At 35.6% G+C, this 18,989-nt stretch overlaps 3 protein-coding genes across 3 annotated transcripts; all 3 read right to left on the bottom strand.

Moving 5' to 3' along the window:
- Positions 1-244: 244 nt before the first annotated feature.
- LOC123223447 (G-type lectin S-receptor-like serine/threonine-protein kinase At4g27290) lies at positions 245-4,056 on the bottom strand. The gene is made up of 7 exons (XM_044646613.1): positions 2,271-4,056; positions 1,964-2,104; positions 1,746-1,864; positions 1,461-1,671; positions 1,106-1,343; positions 875-1,025; positions 245-748 (listed from the first exon to the last, which is right to left on the bottom strand). Exons 1-7 carry the CDS (start codon positions 3,565-3,567, stop codon positions 443-445), a joined length of 2,463 nt encoding a protein of 820 aa, XP_044502548.1. The 5' UTR covers positions 3,568-4,056; the 3' UTR covers positions 245-442.
- Positions 4,057-7,459: 3,403 nt separating this feature from the next.
- LOC123223419 (G-type lectin S-receptor-like serine/threonine-protein kinase At4g27290) lies at positions 7,460-11,373 on the bottom strand. Its single transcript, XM_044646588.1, has 7 exons — positions 9,358-11,373; positions 9,125-9,256; positions 8,835-8,998; positions 8,542-8,752; positions 8,210-8,447; positions 7,972-8,122; positions 7,460-7,877 (listed from the first exon to the last, which is right to left on the bottom strand). The coding sequence occupies exons 1-7, from the start codon at positions 10,703-10,705 to the stop codon at positions 7,569-7,571; spliced, it is 2,553 nt and encodes an 850-aa protein (XP_044502523.1). The 5' UTR covers positions 10,706-11,373; the 3' UTR covers positions 7,460-7,568.
- A 1,287-nt stretch (positions 11,374-12,660) lies between these two features.
- Positions 12,661-16,353, bottom strand: LOC123223428 (G-type lectin S-receptor-like serine/threonine-protein kinase At4g27290). Its single transcript, XM_044646594.1, is given in 8 exon segments — positions 12,661-13,109; positions 13,293-13,443; positions 13,523-13,760; positions 13,858-14,068; positions 14,258-14,424; positions 14,628-14,762; positions 14,839-15,463; positions 15,465-16,353. Coding segments are annotated over 8 exon segments (2,490 nt in total). The 5' UTR covers positions 16,122-16,353; the 3' UTR covers positions 12,661-12,803.
- Between the last annotated feature and the right edge of the window lie 2,636 nt (positions 16,354-18,989).

Genomic DNA, 18,989 nt, shown 5'->3' on the forward strand with positions numbered 1-18,989 from the left:
TTGGGTACAAGGCCAAGACTAGGTGCTCTTAGAATCTTCCTTAATCATCTCCTTTCTAGCACACTTTGCTAGCTGGTTTTCTCTGCTCTCAATCCTACCTTTATGTGTGCAGATAGTGATCAGGGTTCTATCAGAAGTCATTTTAAACCTTTTAATCTGAAATAAACTGTAACAACTCTTGAGATTGTTTTCAGGTCATTACTCTCTACTGACAGGGAACAGTTAACCACTCCAATAGAAGCCATTGAATCAGCAGTATGTATCTTTATTAGAAAGTAGAAATTACTTTGCTGGTTGTATAATATTATTGAAGATCTAGTAAGATTTTTGGTAAAATATCTCCACAAATCCACATTTATAAAAATTCCCTGAGAACTATCCTTAAGCTTATTTACAGTGGATACTTGTAGATTTTTAGTTTTCTTCATGAAGTGCTGTTTCTTCAACGACCCTCTATCAATGAGACTGTGATTTCGTTTGTTGAACATGATTTCTCTTTACTTGACGAGGACTGTGATCCAGTCAGATTTCTTTCTGTGAAAAAACCAGGCTGCTTTGGTTGGGGCAACGATCCTTCACCACACAACATTAGAACCACAGTTGACATATTTGGCCTGGCTTCTGGTGCTTGTTGCACACATAACAGACCGACATGAATGCATCGTAGTACCTCAGATAAAGCAGAAGATTCATCAAAAGATTTATCTATTAGCTCCACTGGTCTCCCTTCTATCCACAGTCTCCATGCCTGAACAGAAGACAACGAAAATTACATTCCACTTCCGTACTTTGAAGAGCTTCTATTAACTATAGGAATCAGATTCTAAATTAAAACAGACAAAATTCTGGTGACAATCTTTTTTCTAAAGCTTACATGTCCAAGGAGGTTATGCTGGTGATCATGATGGTGGAATCCTCTGTTTTTCTTCCCACTCACTATCTCTAGTACTATAACACCAAAGCTGAAGACATCGGATTTCACCGAGAAGAGCCCATCTACTGCATACTCCGGAGACATATAACCACTGAAACATCCCGATGTGTCAGAGAAAGAAGGCTAAATATGATAAAAGATTAATAATAAAACAAATGCAAGCTTACTTACTATGTTCCAACGACCCTGTTTGTGTTTGCCTCAGTTTGATCCCCCCCAAATGTCCTAGCCAGACCGAAGTCTGAAATTTTCGGATTCATTTCTTTATCTAATAATATATTACTAGCTTTGAGATCTCTATGTATTATCCTCAGTCTGGAGTCTTGATGAAGATAAAGAAGCCCTCTAGCAATTCCTCCAATAATGCTGACTCGCTTGTTCCAATCCATTAATTTGCTTCTTCCTTCATCTGAACAGTTTCTCATCCAAGTTAGTCCTCAGCCAATACTTAAATTTTGAAAAACAGATAACTGAATTATATGAATAAAAACCACAAACAGTGTCAGTTTCGAAAAGAAGATCAAACCAAAGATAAAGTAGTCCAAGCTTTTGTTTGGCATATATTCGTAAATTAACAATCTTTCATCTTTTTGCATGCTGCAACCAAGAAGCTTTACAAGATTTCGGTGCTGAAGTTTAGCAATCAGAATAACTTCATTTTTGAACTCTTCCTTTCCTTGTCCAGAACTTTTGGAAAGCTTTTTAACTGCAATTTCTTGCCCCTCCAATAAAATACCCTGGAAAATTATCATTCACAGAAGTAAAATTCTTATTCTAAGAGACGATAGAACACCTTATTTGAATATTGTACCTTGTAAACAGGTCCAAAACCTCCTTCTCCCAGTTTGTTATTGTCTGAGAAGTTGCAAGTGGCATTAGCTATGGCTGCCCAATCAAATATTGGTAAATCCATTTCTTCATTCCCGTTGCCTTAAATCATTTTATTCAAAGCTGTTAATGCACTTCACTAAAGAGGTATAGCCTAAATTGGAAATTAAATCAACAGGGGTAACTGATGAGCTAATTTACCTTGATTCCTGGGTTTCTTTTTTCTCAAATATAAGATCCATCCAAAGATAAGCACAACCATGGCCAAGGCTAAAAGCACAGATGTAACTATGATGATCACAATCCTTTTCTTTCTGGATTGTCTTCTTCTTTCAATACTAGCTGAAAGATTAAACATAAAATTCTCAAACAAATTCTTGAAATTGAACAATAACTTAAGTTTGCTCCTAATGTTGCTAGTAATTAGTACTAGAAATTTGAAAACCATGTCCAACTGTAGAAAAGATTTTGGGTGAAAAGATGAGGCAGAAAAGTAAAGAAATGGTACCTAGTTCTGAAGCAGCCATTCTTATATGGAGGTCTTGTTGATTCTCGGTAAGTGATCTTATATCAACCAGTTCACCAAACCAGAGCAAGCAACCACTTCCTCTAATATCTGAATTTGCATATGCTGTACAAGAGCAATCGTTTAAACACAATATCTCACATTCCAAAAGGCTGATGTTCTTGTTAATTCTAGATGAACGCGTGTCAGGTAATTTCACTCCTTTGTGCTTCAGAAAGCCATCCCCATTCTTGCAGTTCAATTGTGTCTTTCGAACACACCCATTAGACCAATCTAAATTACTCCACTCATCAGGGAACTTTGGTTTGAATCCTTCCAAACACTCACATGATGGAGTGTTCATATTTATGTTGCAACTAGCGTATGCACCACACAATGCATAATTGTCACATTGATCAAGTGTCACCCCGGAGAACCGTGAAAAAGGCTTCCAACTCTGGCTTCGGTCTATCCATGTTAACCGCTCTGTAACACCTGTTGGACTTAACACCATCCTTGAAGGGACAGAACTATTAGTGACATTAAACCTGTAGAACACTTCCTTCTCGTTCCAAACAAACTCAAATCCATAAACAGGATTTTCTCTCAGTTGAGGCACGCCCGTCCAACGAAGACCGTTCCATGGACCTGCCCTAAATTGAGTTGCATTCCCCTTTTTAAGAACTAGTTGTGGAACCCCATGTGGATCTATCATATATTTGAAATCTCCATGAGCAGGATCATCTTTGCTCTTCCAGGATGACATGTACCTGTTTAGACCAGTAACCAAGTTTACTCCAAGCTTCATACCTGATAACAAGTTATCACATGGATAATCAAAACTCTGCCACAAAAAGTTATCCGGGTTATTGTCCTCATTCGCATCTTTCACAACAAGATTTCCTGATTCTAATAGCACAGCAACTGGATTATGCGCAATTTTTGACACAGTTGAGGACCAAACAGTGTCATTTGTACTATTGCGAAGAACAAGAACTCCTTTCTCAGTGATAGTTAGAACTCCGTAGGAATCTGAGAGGGGAGTATCTCTGTTGGCTACCCATATAACAGTTCCGTCATATTCCTTTCCAGGTAGTTTCTTATACCAAATTCCCAAGTATCGGTAACTTGATCTTCCAGGAGGGAAAAAACCAAGTTCAAAAGCTTGACCTGTTGAAACAACGGTACTCTCACCACTTCTGATGGCTTGGCCAGGGATAATGGTGCCTACTGTAGTGGCTGTTGTTACTGTAGAAACCAGAAAACAGAAGATAAAGAGAATTGTGCAGCCACCTGCCATGCATAGACTCTCTCAAGCTTTAGATCTAATTCTTTATTTCTTTATCAGTTATCAGTTATGTTCTGCGGCCACGAAGACTGACCAGGAATAGTTCATATACCATAAATATTGCTAGGTCCGTATATTAAATTCTTCCGTAGTTAGCAAAATATCATTTTGGATGGAGTTTATTGAAAATACCAGACCAGTAATTCCTGTAAAAATGTCCACTTATTAATTGAATACACCAAATGCATTTTGGCATACGCTTGACTGGAAATTGCATATGGCTTAAAGATTGATAAACAAGACAGGACAAAGAAAATATTCATGTTTGAGTTAGGCAGGGAAGCATTCTGAGCCAAGTGAAGTGGTTGAAATGGAAAGTAAATCCGAACGACTTTGAAGACTTATTTACTGAAACCCTTCTTTACACAATCAACTTTTAGGTGAAACCCTGCTTAAAGCAAACGACTTAGATGACATTTTGCAAAAATCCTGCTTTTTTTAACCCTCCTGAAAGGGGGAGGAGCAAAGCAATTTTCTACAGCTTGCAACAAAATTGTTTTCAGAGATTAATTTATGATGGACCCTTTAATTGGAAACCACCATGGAAGTTGCCAGTTGCTGATATTATGTTTAAAATGAACATAAATCTTCATGACCAAGTCTCCTTTATCTGCATATACACGGCAGCTCTTCCTCTCATTTTCTTTCATTTTCAGAGGAGAGAGCCGAGGGGACCAAATCTAACTCACTGCCCGTGACTTACTCAAAAGATTACCTTAAAAATAAAGCATTAGTTTAGATAATATTTTATTATTAAAATAAAAAGATTATCTTGAAGATAGATTATTTATAAAATTATTAGATATAAATTATTATTATGTTTGATAAAATTTGATAGTTATATATAATTATTGTGTTTGATTAAAAGTAATAAAAGATTACTAATAAATTATTTTACTTAAATATCTTTGAATATAATTAATTTTAAATATTTTTTATATTATTTACCATATTAATTAAAAATAAATTTATTTTTGTCTTAAAAAATGAATAAAAAAATAATATAATTATAACAAAATCAAAATTACCTTGATAATTTTAAATATCTAAGATAAAGATAATAATCAAATTATCAACTATATTATCTGTTATATCAATATTGATAATAAAAAATTACTGTAATATTTTATTATTAATAAATTAAATAAAAAATTAAAAAATAGATTATCAATACGATCTAAAAAAACTGAACCAAAACCCCGAAAAAGTTATCTGTTTTCTACCACATGTTTTGCTTTTTGACTTGATTGGATAAGTTTGTCTGGATGGTCAAGGTAATTCTAGAAACTGGAATCGGTCATACCAGGATTTGCTTTTGATAATTTTTTTATGAAAAAAGTTCACTTGGAGAAGACGGAATTATACCTAACCTAACAGTCACTTGAGTCAAAGACCATGTCCAGGAACATATTAATATTTAAATAATTTTAAAATATTATTTTTTAGTATTTAAACATACATTTACTACCAATTAATTTGTTATTATCAATATTTATTACTAATAATTACATATTGAACAATAGGTTAACTTTGAGTGGGAAATAGTCAACAAAGGAGAAACCTTTTCACCATCTTCTCCTTGATTATTGTTTGGGTTTACAAAAAATATATGGGTATTTCAATAATCATATAAGTAATATGACAACATCAACTAAGAAAGAAAGAATCAATTTAGGGTTGACTTAAATTCAAATAAAATATATAATATTAATTTAAATTATAATTTATTTAAATTAGTATATAATAATATTAAAAAGTTATCCGTAAAATAAATAATATCGTTAAGTTGTGAATCCAAACCTATTCCTAATTTCAATAGTCGGTTGAGAAGTGTCTCATCGACATTCATTTTTGTTGAAGAAGATCTAATCATGGTTGAAAACTAGAAATACAGTAGGACACTAGAGGTAGAATCATAGGGCAGAAGATAAGCTATGGAGCCAATAATTAATGACATGCTGACCTACAACAACTTGAATACAAAAATGTTGGTAGTGTTAATAATGGATCATTAATTAGGTGGGCTTCTTGGGCCCAAAATTGCGTGTCAAGGCACCTCTTTTTTCCCATAACAAGGGTAGCACAATACAAAGTTAGGGTTGGAAATAATCCTACTTAAAAATTATGCATGTTGTTGTCCAGCCTTGGATAATCTTTCACCGGACAATATCTTCATTGCTCAGTGTGCTGCACTAAAATTATTGTAGTTTAGATGGCTTGTGTCCCAAAATGATTGGAGAACGCAGAGTTGTTTGGTGTCTGTAAAATACAGGAGTTCTTGAAGCCCAAAACCTTTTCAGTTTGGGCTTGTTTGGCACAACTAGACCTGTTCATAGGCCAGGTCGGGCTGGGCCTGACCAAAACTCGTAGCCTTTGAGTCATGCTTCCGTGGGTTTTTTTGTTGTTGTCCACTCATTAAAAATTGAATTTTTATATATATATTTTTAGTTTTTTTTTTTTTATAATTTTTACTGGTTCACCTGTAAGTAGGGATGGCAATGGGGAGGGGCGGGGAGGGGATATCAATCCCCGTCCCCATCCCCGTAGGGGATATCAATCCCCGTCCCCGCCCCGTCCCCGTTGCGGGGATAAAAAATAATCCCCGTCCCCTCCCCGTGAAGGAAAATCCCCTCCCCATCCCCTCCCCGTCCCCGCGGGGAAAAATCCCCTCCCCATACCCATAAATATAAATTTTAATTCTTTTATATATTTCAATAAATAAAATAAATCATATTTTCTCAAAATATCACTTGCTACAAAAGCTACAAAATATTCTTTGTTATTTTAGTTCAAATATAAAGTTTTCATAAAATCTAACAATATGCAATAATCAATCTCTTCATTAGTAGCTTTTCATGTATGTGATTTAGGGTAATTTTATAATAACATTAAATTTAACACTTTTCATTCACTTCAATTGATTTTATCAAGTTTATAATTTATTATTTTTTGTGTGTAAAATCTGGTGGATGGACTAATTAAGTTTTGAAGTTGAAATAAAATTAATTTGGTGCATTTGCATTTTATGATAATGAGATTTTGGGATTTTTTTAATATATTAGATTAATAGTTTAGAAATTAGTAAAAGCTAATAATTGATAATTCAAAAATTAGCAAAATTAAAGTTATAGTTTTAATAAATCATAATGTAAAAATTTCTAAAATTTAATAGCTTAGAAATTATTATATTAATATATTAGGTTTAGGGGGTGGGGTGGGGTGGGGAGGGGAGGGGCGGGCCGGGGCGGGGACGGGGCGGGGCGAGGAGGGGAGGGGAGGGGAGGGGCGGGGCGGGGACACATGTATCCCCATCCCCGACCCGTCCCCGATTACGGGGATTTTTTTCGTCCCCATCCCCGCCCCTTTTCCCGTTTTTATCGGGGAATCCCCTCCCCGTTAGGGTCGGGAAGGGTCGGGACCCCTAAAATCGGGTCCAAATTGCCATCCCTACCTGTAAGTCCTCCCCATAGCCCTCATCGTCAGTTCTAGGTAGAACTAATGCTTTATTTGCATTAGTTTTTCAAAATCTCAATGATTTAGTTTTTTATTATATTAATTCTTTCTAAATCTATTAGTTATAAAATTTTCTTTTTGTTCTGATCCATGCCTATTTCTTCTAGATTACAAGTTATTTTTTCAACATCCCTGCTTTATCTGTAATCTTCTATTGATTATTCAATTGTCCTCAGATTCTTGTAAACTCTTTCAATTTTTTTCAACCTACATCTTCATGCTTCAATCTTTAAACCTTTCTTTCTTCTTGACTTGTTGCATCAATTTTACTTTGGTTTTTCTTACCTTGAAGACTTTCAAGCTTGAAGGATATCTTCTTCGAGAACTATGGTAGATTTTGGACAAAAATAAATAAATAAAATTATTCTACAAACTCAAGTCGTATAAAATGATTAAGAGGACTATGTTAGATAGAAGAATACTGGATTGACATCATACACTTAACGAGCCTCTAACAATGAGAATGTGATTTCATTGTTTGAAGAAAATTTATGCTTGCTTGTTGAGGACTCCAAGGATTCAGGCAGATTTCTTTCTGTGAAAAAACCAGGCTGTTTCGGTTGAGGCAATGATCTTTCACCACCCAGCATCAGAACAACAGATGCCATAATTGGCCTGTCTTCAGGTGCCTGTTGCACGCATAGCAGACCAACATGAATGCACCTTAATATTTCAGGCGATGGGCAAGCCTCATCCAAAGATTCATCAATTAGCTCCAATGGCCTCCCTTCAATCCACAGTTTCCATGCCTGGAAATTGCCGATAAAAACAACAGTTAGATTCAAAGCTAAAAGGCATTTGAAGTTAATGTTCAAATGGGTTTTGGCACATCCTTGTGCTTACATGTCCAAGAAGGTTGTGGTTGTGCTGAGGGTTTTGAAATCCTCTGTTTCTTTTTCCACTTACTATCTCCAGTACTAAAACGCCAAAGCTGAAGACATCAGATTTTACTGAAAAGAGCCCGTCTACTGCATATTCAGGAGACATATAACCACTGCAAGATTGCATTGGAAAAGGGTCAGGGAGGGGATTTGACAACAAATTGCATAAGCTGGATAAGAAAAAAAGCAAGGGCACTTACTATGTTCCTGCAATTTTACTTGTGTTTGCTGCAGTTTGATCACCCCAGAATGTCCTAGCCATGCCAAAATCTGAAATTTTGGGATTCATTTCATGATCTAATAACACATTACTAGCTTTCAGGTCTCTATGTATAATTCTCAATCTAGAGTCTTGATGAAGATAAAGAAGCCCTCTGGCAATTCCCTCAATAATATTGATGCGCTTGCCCCAATCCAGTAATTTCCTTCTTTTTTCATCTAAAAAATTCCCCATCAACGTTAGTTCTTAGCTCTGTGATTAAATGGGTACTATATGACTTAAAAAAATGGTCTGTGTGAAGATATATCATACCAAAAATAAAGTTGTCCAAGCTTTTGTTGGGCATGTATTCGTAAACTAACATTCTGTCATTTTGATGATTGCAACAACCAAGAATCTTTACAAGATTTCGGTGCTGAAGTTTAGCAATCAGAAGAACTTCATTTCTGAACTCTACCATTCCTTGTCCAGAAGTTGTTGAAAGCCTTTTAACTGCAATTTCTTGTCCCTCTATCAACTTACCCTGCAAACCATCACTCAAACATCAATCTTTTTTTTCTATGAAGTTTTGTAGCACAAAACTTGTTTGCATGCTGCAAAGTTACCTTGTAAACAGGCCCAAAACCACCTTCTCCCAGCTTGTTATTGTTTGAAAAGTTGTTAGTGGCGTTAGCTATGGTGGTTAAATCAAACATTGGCAGTTCCATTTCACTTTCCCTGCTGTCTTTATTGCTTTGGTCTAAAAATTGATGGGTGTTCTCAGTCCTCCCTGCAAGTTTATCAGAGAAAATTGGCAAGCAATATTTACAGTGAGACAACAATCGTTTCATGTCTACAAAATAGAACAAATTGAACCAAATTTAGTCTAGCAGAGATTTTTATTTAGTTATTTTACCTTGATTCTTCAGTTCCTTTCTCAGCATATATGCGATACATCCTATTGCAAGGACTCCCATGGCTGCAATTACAGATGTTACTATGATCACCACATGCTTCTTACTGAATTGCCCTCTTTTCCTAATTATATCTGAAACATTGAAAATAGAGTTATTAAACAAATTTTAGCAGTAAAATTGTGAAGAAATACTATAGAGTTAAAGAACAAGATATGTCAATAAGGAAGAATACCTAGTTCTGAAGCAGCCATCTTAACATAGAGATCTTGCCCACTGTCACTGTCAGAATAATCTCTTATGTCAATGAGGTTACCATACCAGAGCAAACAACCACTTCCCCCATCTCTGACATCTAAATTTGCATATGCTGTGCAAGAGCAATTGTCAAGACAGAGTTTGTCACATTCCAAAAGACTGATGTTCTTATCAGCCTTTGAATGACTCGTATCCGGCAATTTTACAGCCGAAACCTTCAAAAAGCCATCTCCAGTCTCACTGCAGTTTAATGGAGTCCTTGGAACACACCCATCGGACCAATCGAAGATATTCCAATCTCCTGGAGATTTTGGTGAGAATCCATCCAGGCAACCACATACACCTGGAGGGTTATTAATGTTACAACTAGCATATGCACCACACAGGTCATAATTGTCACACTGATCACTCATTGTTGCAGAATATGGAGCCCATCTTCCCGCTCGATCTATCCATGTGAAACGCTGCAACTGACCTGAAGGGCTCAGCACCATCCTTGAAGGGACTGAATTATTCAGGATTTCAAATTTGTAGTACACTTCATTCTCATTCAATACAAACTCGTAAGTATAGACTGAATTTGGTTTCAGTGTTGAAGCTCCTGTCCAATGAAGACCATTCCAGGAACCTGATCTAAATAGTATATCTGATCCCTTTCTAAGATATGCTTGCGGATACCCATCAGGGTCTATGCCAAATGTGTAATCTCCTTTAGAAGGATCATCTAAGCTCTTCCAGGATGACAAAAACCTGTTCAAACCTGTAACAAAGTTTATGCCAAGTTTCATACCTGGTAATAAAGTATGAGATGGATAATCGAAGCTCTGCCACAAAAAGTTGTCTGTGCTATCATCATCATTTTTATCTTTCAAAACAAGGTTTCCTGAATCTAAGAGCACGGCGACAGGATTCTGAGCTGTTTTCGACGAATTTGATGACCAAATAGTGTAATTTGTGCTATTGAGAAGCACAAGATCTCCCTGAAGATTAATACTAAGAACTCCTGAGAGATCAGAAAGTGGAGAATCTCTATTAGCAACCCAAGCAACTGTCCCAGGTGAAATTTTCTTATACCAAATCCCCAAGTATCTGCTATTTGATGTTCCTGGACTGAAGAACCCAAGTTCAAAGCTTTCTCCTGCTGAAACTACTGTCTCCCCGTCTCTAATAGATTGGCCCATAGAAATTGTGTCTTCTGCAGTGACAGTTCTTATGGAACAAACCAGAAACAGGCATATAACCAGGATTCTGAAGCCCCCTAAAGAACTCCTCATGCTTAACTTCAAGCTCTTGCTGTTACATTTTAGCCAAAATTGGCCCAGCATAGTTATAGTGATATATAATGCATATAGACATTTTGATTTCCAGGAAATCTTTTAAGCTTGTCAAAAAAGACTGTAGTGTTAGGGTACCAAATTAGCAACAAAGTCCAAAAGGTTAAAATTTTTAATTAAGAAGAAAGAAGTTTAAGTACAATAAAATAACCCAGAAAATACAAAACAATATGAAAGCCTCGAAAAGCAAGCCATGGCAACCCTGAACAGAGGAGTTTAATTTCTTCAGCTAATGTGAACGTGTTTCCAGCCTAATTCAAAATGAAAGGAACTGATAAAGACATCCAAAAAAACACAAAACAATCTGGACTAGTTGTTTACTAATACAAGTCTTAACAAAGGATTTTCATAGGGTACCGGCCGCCACTGGTAAAGTTGCCGGGGCCATGGCCCAGCAGTGAAGCTTGCGCTATGATCTTGCAGTTGCTATCTTCCATTTTTTCTCTCATATTAAAATCTAAAAATCAATCGAGAGCCAATCTACCTCTATAACGTGGGCACCAGGGCAAAGTAGACAGTGAAAGGCTCGTTAATGAATTGAGCTTTGGCCTTTGCAGATGTTGTGTTGTGAATTTCCTGATAACTTCCAAAAAAGCTTCGAGAAAAATCATGGTTTGGCGTTCATTTATGACTTTACCAACTAATCTGAGGAATTTTTTGCCAACAATATGACTCACCATCTAAAATTAATTTAATTAAATCTACAGATCAAATTCTCTGATTAAGACCTTTAACCACTTTAATTTACTTGAGATGAAAGATTTGCAACAGGGAAATAAACGTAACACCAAAACTCTTGTCATGTTCCACATGTCTTTTGACTCCAAAATTGCGGCTTCTTCAGGGGAGATAGTTTCCTTCCTAAGTTCTATTCTTTTTTTCTTCTTTTCTCTTCTTTCTGTGACAGCATGGCTCTTAAATTTTCACAGATTCCCCCAATCGTACAATTACAATTGTTTTAAGCGTAATCTTTTTCTTGTATGGACAAACTATATATGAGAATAAGATTACATCATAGTGAGCTCAAACATGTCTGAAATTGAGTTGGGGTAGACAAGTTAGCTTGATTTTGTCCAATCATTTACAAATCCCCTTTTTTCGACCATTTTCATCTTTTTTTTTAATAATTTTTCATTAATAATAATAGATTTATCTTTTTTTATACTCTCTCTAATAACTTTTATGATATCTTGTTTGATAAATCATCGTTACTTTAAATGAGTTTCAATTGAATTTTTAAATTTAATCCAAATTCAAATCCATTTCTATTTAGACTATACTCGAATGGATCCTTATTAAACCTGAGTAATTTTGTTGATAACAAATGAAAGATTAAAAAGGAAATAAAATAAAACAAAGGGAGCATCATAACGTAGGGACGTTCAATATAGCCCAATAAATTGGGGGCTGGGCTCTTTTGGAACTCTGTGCCCAAGCCTAACATGAGACGACCCAAGTAAAATAACTTGGTTGTGTCTGAAGATAACTTTCAATGGACATATGATATTATAAAAATGGGTAAGCTAATAACTTGGTTTAATTTCATCTCTCTTTATCATGAATGTGTTTAGTTCTTATTAAATTAAAAAAAATCTAGATGATAATTATTATAATTTTATAAATGTTCTTATTGGATAGATTCAACTTTATTTTCTCTAACAAAAACTGTAAGTTAATTGATTGAAAAAAATTTTTATCTGTCTGATAATGAGTTTACAAAGAAGATATTATTTTATTTTTAATTTAAAATTATTTAATCACATGATAACATATTTACTATCTAATTAGGTATATGCCTATGCATTTTGCCATCTGGTTATCTCATTCTGTAAAAGGATTTTTCTCGTATGCATATCCTCCAAATATTTTCTTTCTTTCAAAATTCGGATGGTTTTGCCAATGCTGTCAAAGAAATCAAATCATAGCCATTTAGACACTCTTCTGTCTCCGGGAATTCACTAAGCTCTCACAGAAAGTAAGAGACTATGGCCTTATATAATGTGATCAAAACATATGCACAAAGAAAACTATTTTGAGGATAAAAACATATTCTGCAAATCTATGCAGGCTCTGTTACAAGATGTGTATTTTATCGAGGCTCTAGCAATGTAACAGTTACTTCATTGGTTGAAGATAAATCTTGCTTGCCTGTTGAAGAATCTCCTTCTGTCAAACTCCTTTCTAAATAAAACCCGGGTTTCTTAGGCTGAGCCAATGCTATATCACTACTCAGCATCAACATTACGGTCGACATGCCTGGTCTATCTTCTGGACTTTGTTGCACACATAATAAGCCCACATGAATTGAACGTAACACTTCGGATATGTTCCACAATTCCTTCACAGATTTGTTGATCAATTCGATAGAACGGCCTTCATTGAACAGTCTCCAAGCCTGAAAAATTTGAAACCGTAAGAAGAAGAGAACTAGTTAAAAAAACTATAAAACTATATGTATCTAATTTCAAATGCCCAGTTGGATACACAAAAAATGTGTCAAGAATAATCTATCATCCAATCATATGACAACACGTTATCTAGGTATGCAAAAACAATAAAACATCATATTTGCACTTACATGCCCAAGAAGATTAAGGTTGTGATCAGAGTGAGTAAATCCCCTGTTTCTCTTCCCACTGACTATCTCTAATACCAAAACTCCAAAACTATAAACATCAGATTTTGTGGAGAAGAGTCCATCAATTGTATACTCTGGAGACATGTAGCCGCTGCAGCCGAAAAATTGAATAAGTTTACATGCAAATAGCAAGTTGAAGATAAATTGCATTAATCATTGAGACTGCTTACTATGTTCCAACAACTTTGTTTGTATTTGCAGCTGTTTCATCTCCGCCAAAACTTCTTGCCAATCCAAAGTCTGAAATTTTTGGATTCATATTATGATCTAATAAAATATTGCTAGCTTTTAGATCCCGGTGAATGATTCTTAATCTAGAATCTTGATGAAGATAAAGAAGTCCCCTAGCAATGCCATTGATGATGTTGAAGCGCTTAGGCCAATCCAATACTTTGCTTCTGTTTTGATCTGCTCAATTTTTTTCCTTTAGAAACAATCTAATGCTGCTAATTATGCAAATAGTGGAAATGAAGTGAAACCAATGAGGGTCTTGAGAGAACCATACCGAAAATAAAGAAGTTCAAGCTTTTGTTAGGCATATATTCATAGATCAGCAACCTTTCTTCTGCTTGAATACAGCAACCGAGAAGCTTCACTAAGTTGCGGTGCTGAAGTTTAACAATACATGAAACTTCATTCTTGAACTCATCAATTCCCTGCCTCGATGTCTGTGAAAGCCTCTTCACCGCTATTTCTTGCCCATCTTTTAATTTTCCCTGGAAAAAATAGTTTGTCAGTGGCCAATCTTTATGTGCACTGGTGAATTTAGTTAGTTTTCACTAAAAAGATAATATTGCTTTTGAATATATCAAAAAATGCAGATATTAAAGCCTCAATCATGCATTCTGAAGATTGCATAGCAGCAAGAATAATAACCAAGAAGCCATAAGCAATATTGGGAAAACCTTGTAAACTGATCCGAATCCGCCCTGGCCAAGCATATTGTTCAATGAAAAATGACCAGTTGCATCTGTTAATGTAGCAAAATCAAATAATGGTAGCTCCAAATCTTCTGTCTCTCCTTCTTCAGTGAAGTCATGCTCTTGGTTCAGCACAAAAGCCCCTAGGCCCCCTACAAAAATAGAAACAGTGGAGCTCAGGGAGGATGCTAGCGAAACTTAAGAAATTTATCAAGGTGTCCCTGATTGATGCAAAAACAAATCGAAAGGAAAATGAAACTTCCTACATTCCATCATCAAGAAGAGCCAAATAAGAACATTAGTGGAATAACATGATAATAATACTTATCCTTCAATGAAAATCAAGGGGAACTACCTTTTCTCTTAAATTTAGCCATTTTCTTCAAGATAACGAAGATCAGGAAAAGACCTAGGAGAATTATTACAAAGCATAATAAAGGGATGAATATCTTCATAATCCGTTCTTTTCCTTTGGAACTTCTGTATGCAGCTGCATAGCCAAATTAAGTGAAAACTGTCATTAATTCAGTAGTATGATTATGACTTAGATTAAATGAATACATTACCAATTTCTGAGGCAGCCAGTCTTATGTATATATCTTGCCCATTTTCATTATACTGTCTGATATCAAGCAGATCATTGAACCAAAGTATGCATCCACTTCCTCCTCCACTGATATCCATATTGGCATATGCAGTACATGAGCAGTTCTTCAAACACACCTTCTTGCATTCTTCAAGGTTCATGGTTTTATTATACCAAGACTGCTGCGTGTCAGGCACTTTAATTCCAGAATATTTCAGAAAATCTTCCCCTTCGCTGCAATCCAATAAGACCTTCCGCACACATCCATGAGACCAATCAGCTGAGACCCATTCTTCGGGGAATTTTGGCTCAAATCCCTCCAAGCACCCGCATGCTGGGGAATTGTTTATGTTGCAACTGCCATGTGCACCACACAATGCATACCTGTCACAATCATCCATTGATGCATCTACGTACAGGTTCCATTCCTTAGTTCGATCAACCCATATGTATCGCTGCAGAGCTCCATCAGAAGTCAGCTCCATTCTTGTCACAACTGAGCTGTTAACCAGTTCATACTTGTAGTATATTTCCTCATCATTGAAAACAAATTCGAATGTGTAAATTGGGTTAGGTTTTAAATTTGGCATACCACTAAACCTGAGGACCATTCCATGGACCAGACCTGAACCTCAAAACTGAACCCTTCCATAAAAGAAGCTGTGGTACTCCACCAGGATCAAGCCGGTTTGAATATTCACCTGCAGAAGGATCATCTGGACTCTTCCAGGATGTCAAGTCTTTTTTCAGGCCAGTGCGAAAGTCTATACCGGCCTTCATGCCTGCTAAAAATGTGTTACCAGGGTAATCAAAACTCTGCCACAAGAAGTTTTCGGGGTTATCATCATTTACATCTACCACAACAAGATTTCCTGTATCCAAAAGCCGTGCAACTGGATTGGTAGCCGATCTTGATAACTTGGAAGACCAGATGGTATCATTTGTACTATTGACAAGGGCAAGATTTCCTTCATCAAGAAACTTAAGCACCCCTGAAGAATCATTAAGGGGATTATTTCTGTTGGCAACCCAAACAACTGTCCCAGTAGCTATCTTCTTGTACCATATCCCCAAGTACCGTTTTTCAGATTTTCCAGGATTAAAAAATCCCATCTCAAAATTTCCTTCTGCGGACACTAGGGTTTCACCATCTTTAAGTGATTGCTTTGCATCAAGAGTGTCTCTTGCTGAACAGCCTATTGTGAAAAATAATGAAATAAAATATATGATAAGGACAACAAAGCCTGCAACTGATACCTTCATACTTCTTAGTTTATGGCCAACATCAAGAAAACTTCATTAGTCATCTAAGTTTGGCGAGGAAATTGATCTGCAACGAATGAACTTAATTTGGTGGGATGGAGGATTAATTTTCCGGCTAGTGTTTGAACAACCAATCTTTTTCTTTTTGCAAGTTTTGCTTTATATGGTATACTTGGTCCAATTATAATCGTCAAGTCAATCAAAATTTTTTTTTTCCAATTTTGCAGCTGCAATGTGGTGCATTTATTAATGATTTCTCTTTCAAATTTGACAAATGAAGATTGAATAATACCAGAACCAGCCATTTAAAAAACTCCTCAAGACTTTAGTTTTGAGGGAAAATGATGGGATATCACAAAAAAATCTTTACTTATAGGTAGGAATTGAGGGTCAAAATTATTTGTAAGAATACAACACCAAAATCATTAGGTTATTCTACAATATGAAGTAATGACTCTTGACATCTAACTAATGTGCCTATTTGTTGTTTTCTTGGAAAATAAGTACTGTTATATAGTGGTGAATCGAATTCTATAAGGGGTTATTCGAATTCAAAAATCAGTGGTTTGAAATGTAAATTTTCCGCTAATGAGGTATCGGGTTTGAATACACTGATTCTTTAGTATTCACTTCAATACTGTGTAATCCACAATATATTGAAAAGCAAAATAGTTGATGGCTTCATGCCTAACTCTTGGACGGTCAGATCCCATGAATTTTCTCCTTTATTTTATTTTTCACTTGCTCTGAAAGGCTTCTAGAAGTCAACGATATTGGCAAAAATCTGATTTCCAAATTTGTAGTGGGCAAAGGCCTCCAAAGTCTCTGCTTGAAAATTCAATGAATATCATCATCAATTCATCATTTCCTTATCGTAGTCTGAACCCACGAATGTTTTAAATGTGTAAAGAATAAGAGCAGTCAATAGAGAATCCACTTTTCTGGTGGGAAATCATCTGCCCAGATCTCATTTTGTTTTGTAATTAAAAAATAATAATAATAATGCATACCTTGTATTTTATGGAGTAATAAACAGGTAAATTTGATCAAGATTTGAAAAAAAACATATATTTCACATAGCAATTGTGATGAAAATATAATGTGCTTTTTTAGCAGATCATGGGATGCTTGCAGCATATTCAGAAAATAAGTTTATTGCTTGGTTTCATATGTGGATCGCCCTGAAAAAAATTAAGATTTTTCCAGCAGACAAAGATGCTAAGATTTGTCCAGTTTCCTCTTTCTGTGGCTTCATTTCTTTTATGAAACAAAATAGGGGAGGTACAAGAGTTCTACATGAGCTTGAAGACTTCTGTTGTGCCTTGATTTCTTTTTTGAAACGAAATGAGAGCCTTCCCCATATTCCCCCTGATGTATTATTTTTTAACATGAAAAGAGGTTGGACTGCTTAAAATTGATAAAGCAGAATAGATGTTTGAGAACTAGAGAATAAAAACAAAGTTGAGGTCATTCAGTACCATTGCATTATTGCTGATTTTTCCATTTGGTGCAGGTGGTACTGGATTGAATTTTAAGTAATATTCTCCGTACCTTTTGAGTCAAATAGATTCTTGATGGTGATGCCATTTTCAAGAATATTATTAAGACTGCCATTACATATTAGAATCCATTAGTCATGCAAGTGCCACTAATTTCCAGGATTAGACTGTTTAGACTCCTACTCGTGCTATCTGCCAATGTCATACAGGAGAAAAAAAAATTATGCAGTGGGGACGAAGCACAAAATATTATCCCTCTGTCATGAAATCAGAGAAGAAAAAGTATGAGAAATTGAAAATTAGCTGGAGAAAATTTCATTATAGTGAAAAAAGATTGACAGGTGAAGGTGAGATTATTTATTCTCTCTATGTATGCTCTAAATTCTTAGTTCACTCTTTTTTTGACATATTCTCTCGACGCTTTAATATTAACTCTAATCATAAATACTTAACACAACTTATGCCTTGTACTCGACTTGATTTTTATAATCGCATCAACTCTTGTTTGCTTGCAGGTTGCATTACCAAAACAAATCGTAGTTGTCTATTGGTTCTACTTATTTAATTGCAAATTGCTCTAAATCTCCTTCCCATAAAAACTGTAGCCGCGCCCTAAGTGAACTTGTGAACAAGAACTTTAGTGAGAAATTTGCTCTTATTTCTCTATTTTGTGTAACCAATCTTGTTTCTTTCCTTTCAACAGTAAATTGTATCAATTGCTATGGGAAGGTCTTTCTATGCATTCCTTAAGGCTATTTGGCAGACAGACAGACATCTGCAGAGTTGCTCAACATTGTAAGTCAAGAGGGAGTATCTTCCAAGATGGAAAAATGGGAAGAGAATTTGAGAAGATCCAGGCAGTTCTCAGCCACGCAGAGGAGAAACAACTGAATGACAAAGCTGTGAAATTGGGCTTGCTGATCTTCTGGACTTGGCCAATGATGTGGAGAAGTATGGAGTCCAAGATAAAAGATACCTCTAGAAGGTTGGAAGAAATCTGGAAAAACAGCAGTAAACTAGGATTGGAAAAGATCCCTAGCTCTAAGCGTCATTTTTCCGGTATTAAGATTAAGCTACCATCATCTTCCTTTTCATCTAAAGAGATGTTTTGCATATTGTGCAATTTTTTCAAAGAATTACGAATTAGAACAGAAAGAACATGTTCTTCTATTGATGGCACAAGAGCTTACTAAACAATCAAGCATATTAAAACAAATGGAAGACTTAGGCCTGGAGTATTTTCGTGATCTCTTATCAAGGTCAAATTTTCAACCATCAAGTATCAGAAAAAATGCCAAAAGGTCCTTTAAGTTTGCATACATGATCTTGTGCACGATCTAGCTTAATGGATTTGTGGAGAGACAAGATT

The sequence above is a fragment of the Mangifera indica genome, chromosome 1 (genome assembly GCF_011075055.1).
Source record: "Mangifera indica cultivar Alphonso chromosome 1, CATAS_Mindica_2.1, whole genome shotgun sequence".
Taxonomy (NCBI): Eukaryota; Viridiplantae; Streptophyta; class Magnoliopsida; order Sapindales; family Anacardiaceae; genus Mangifera; species Mangifera indica.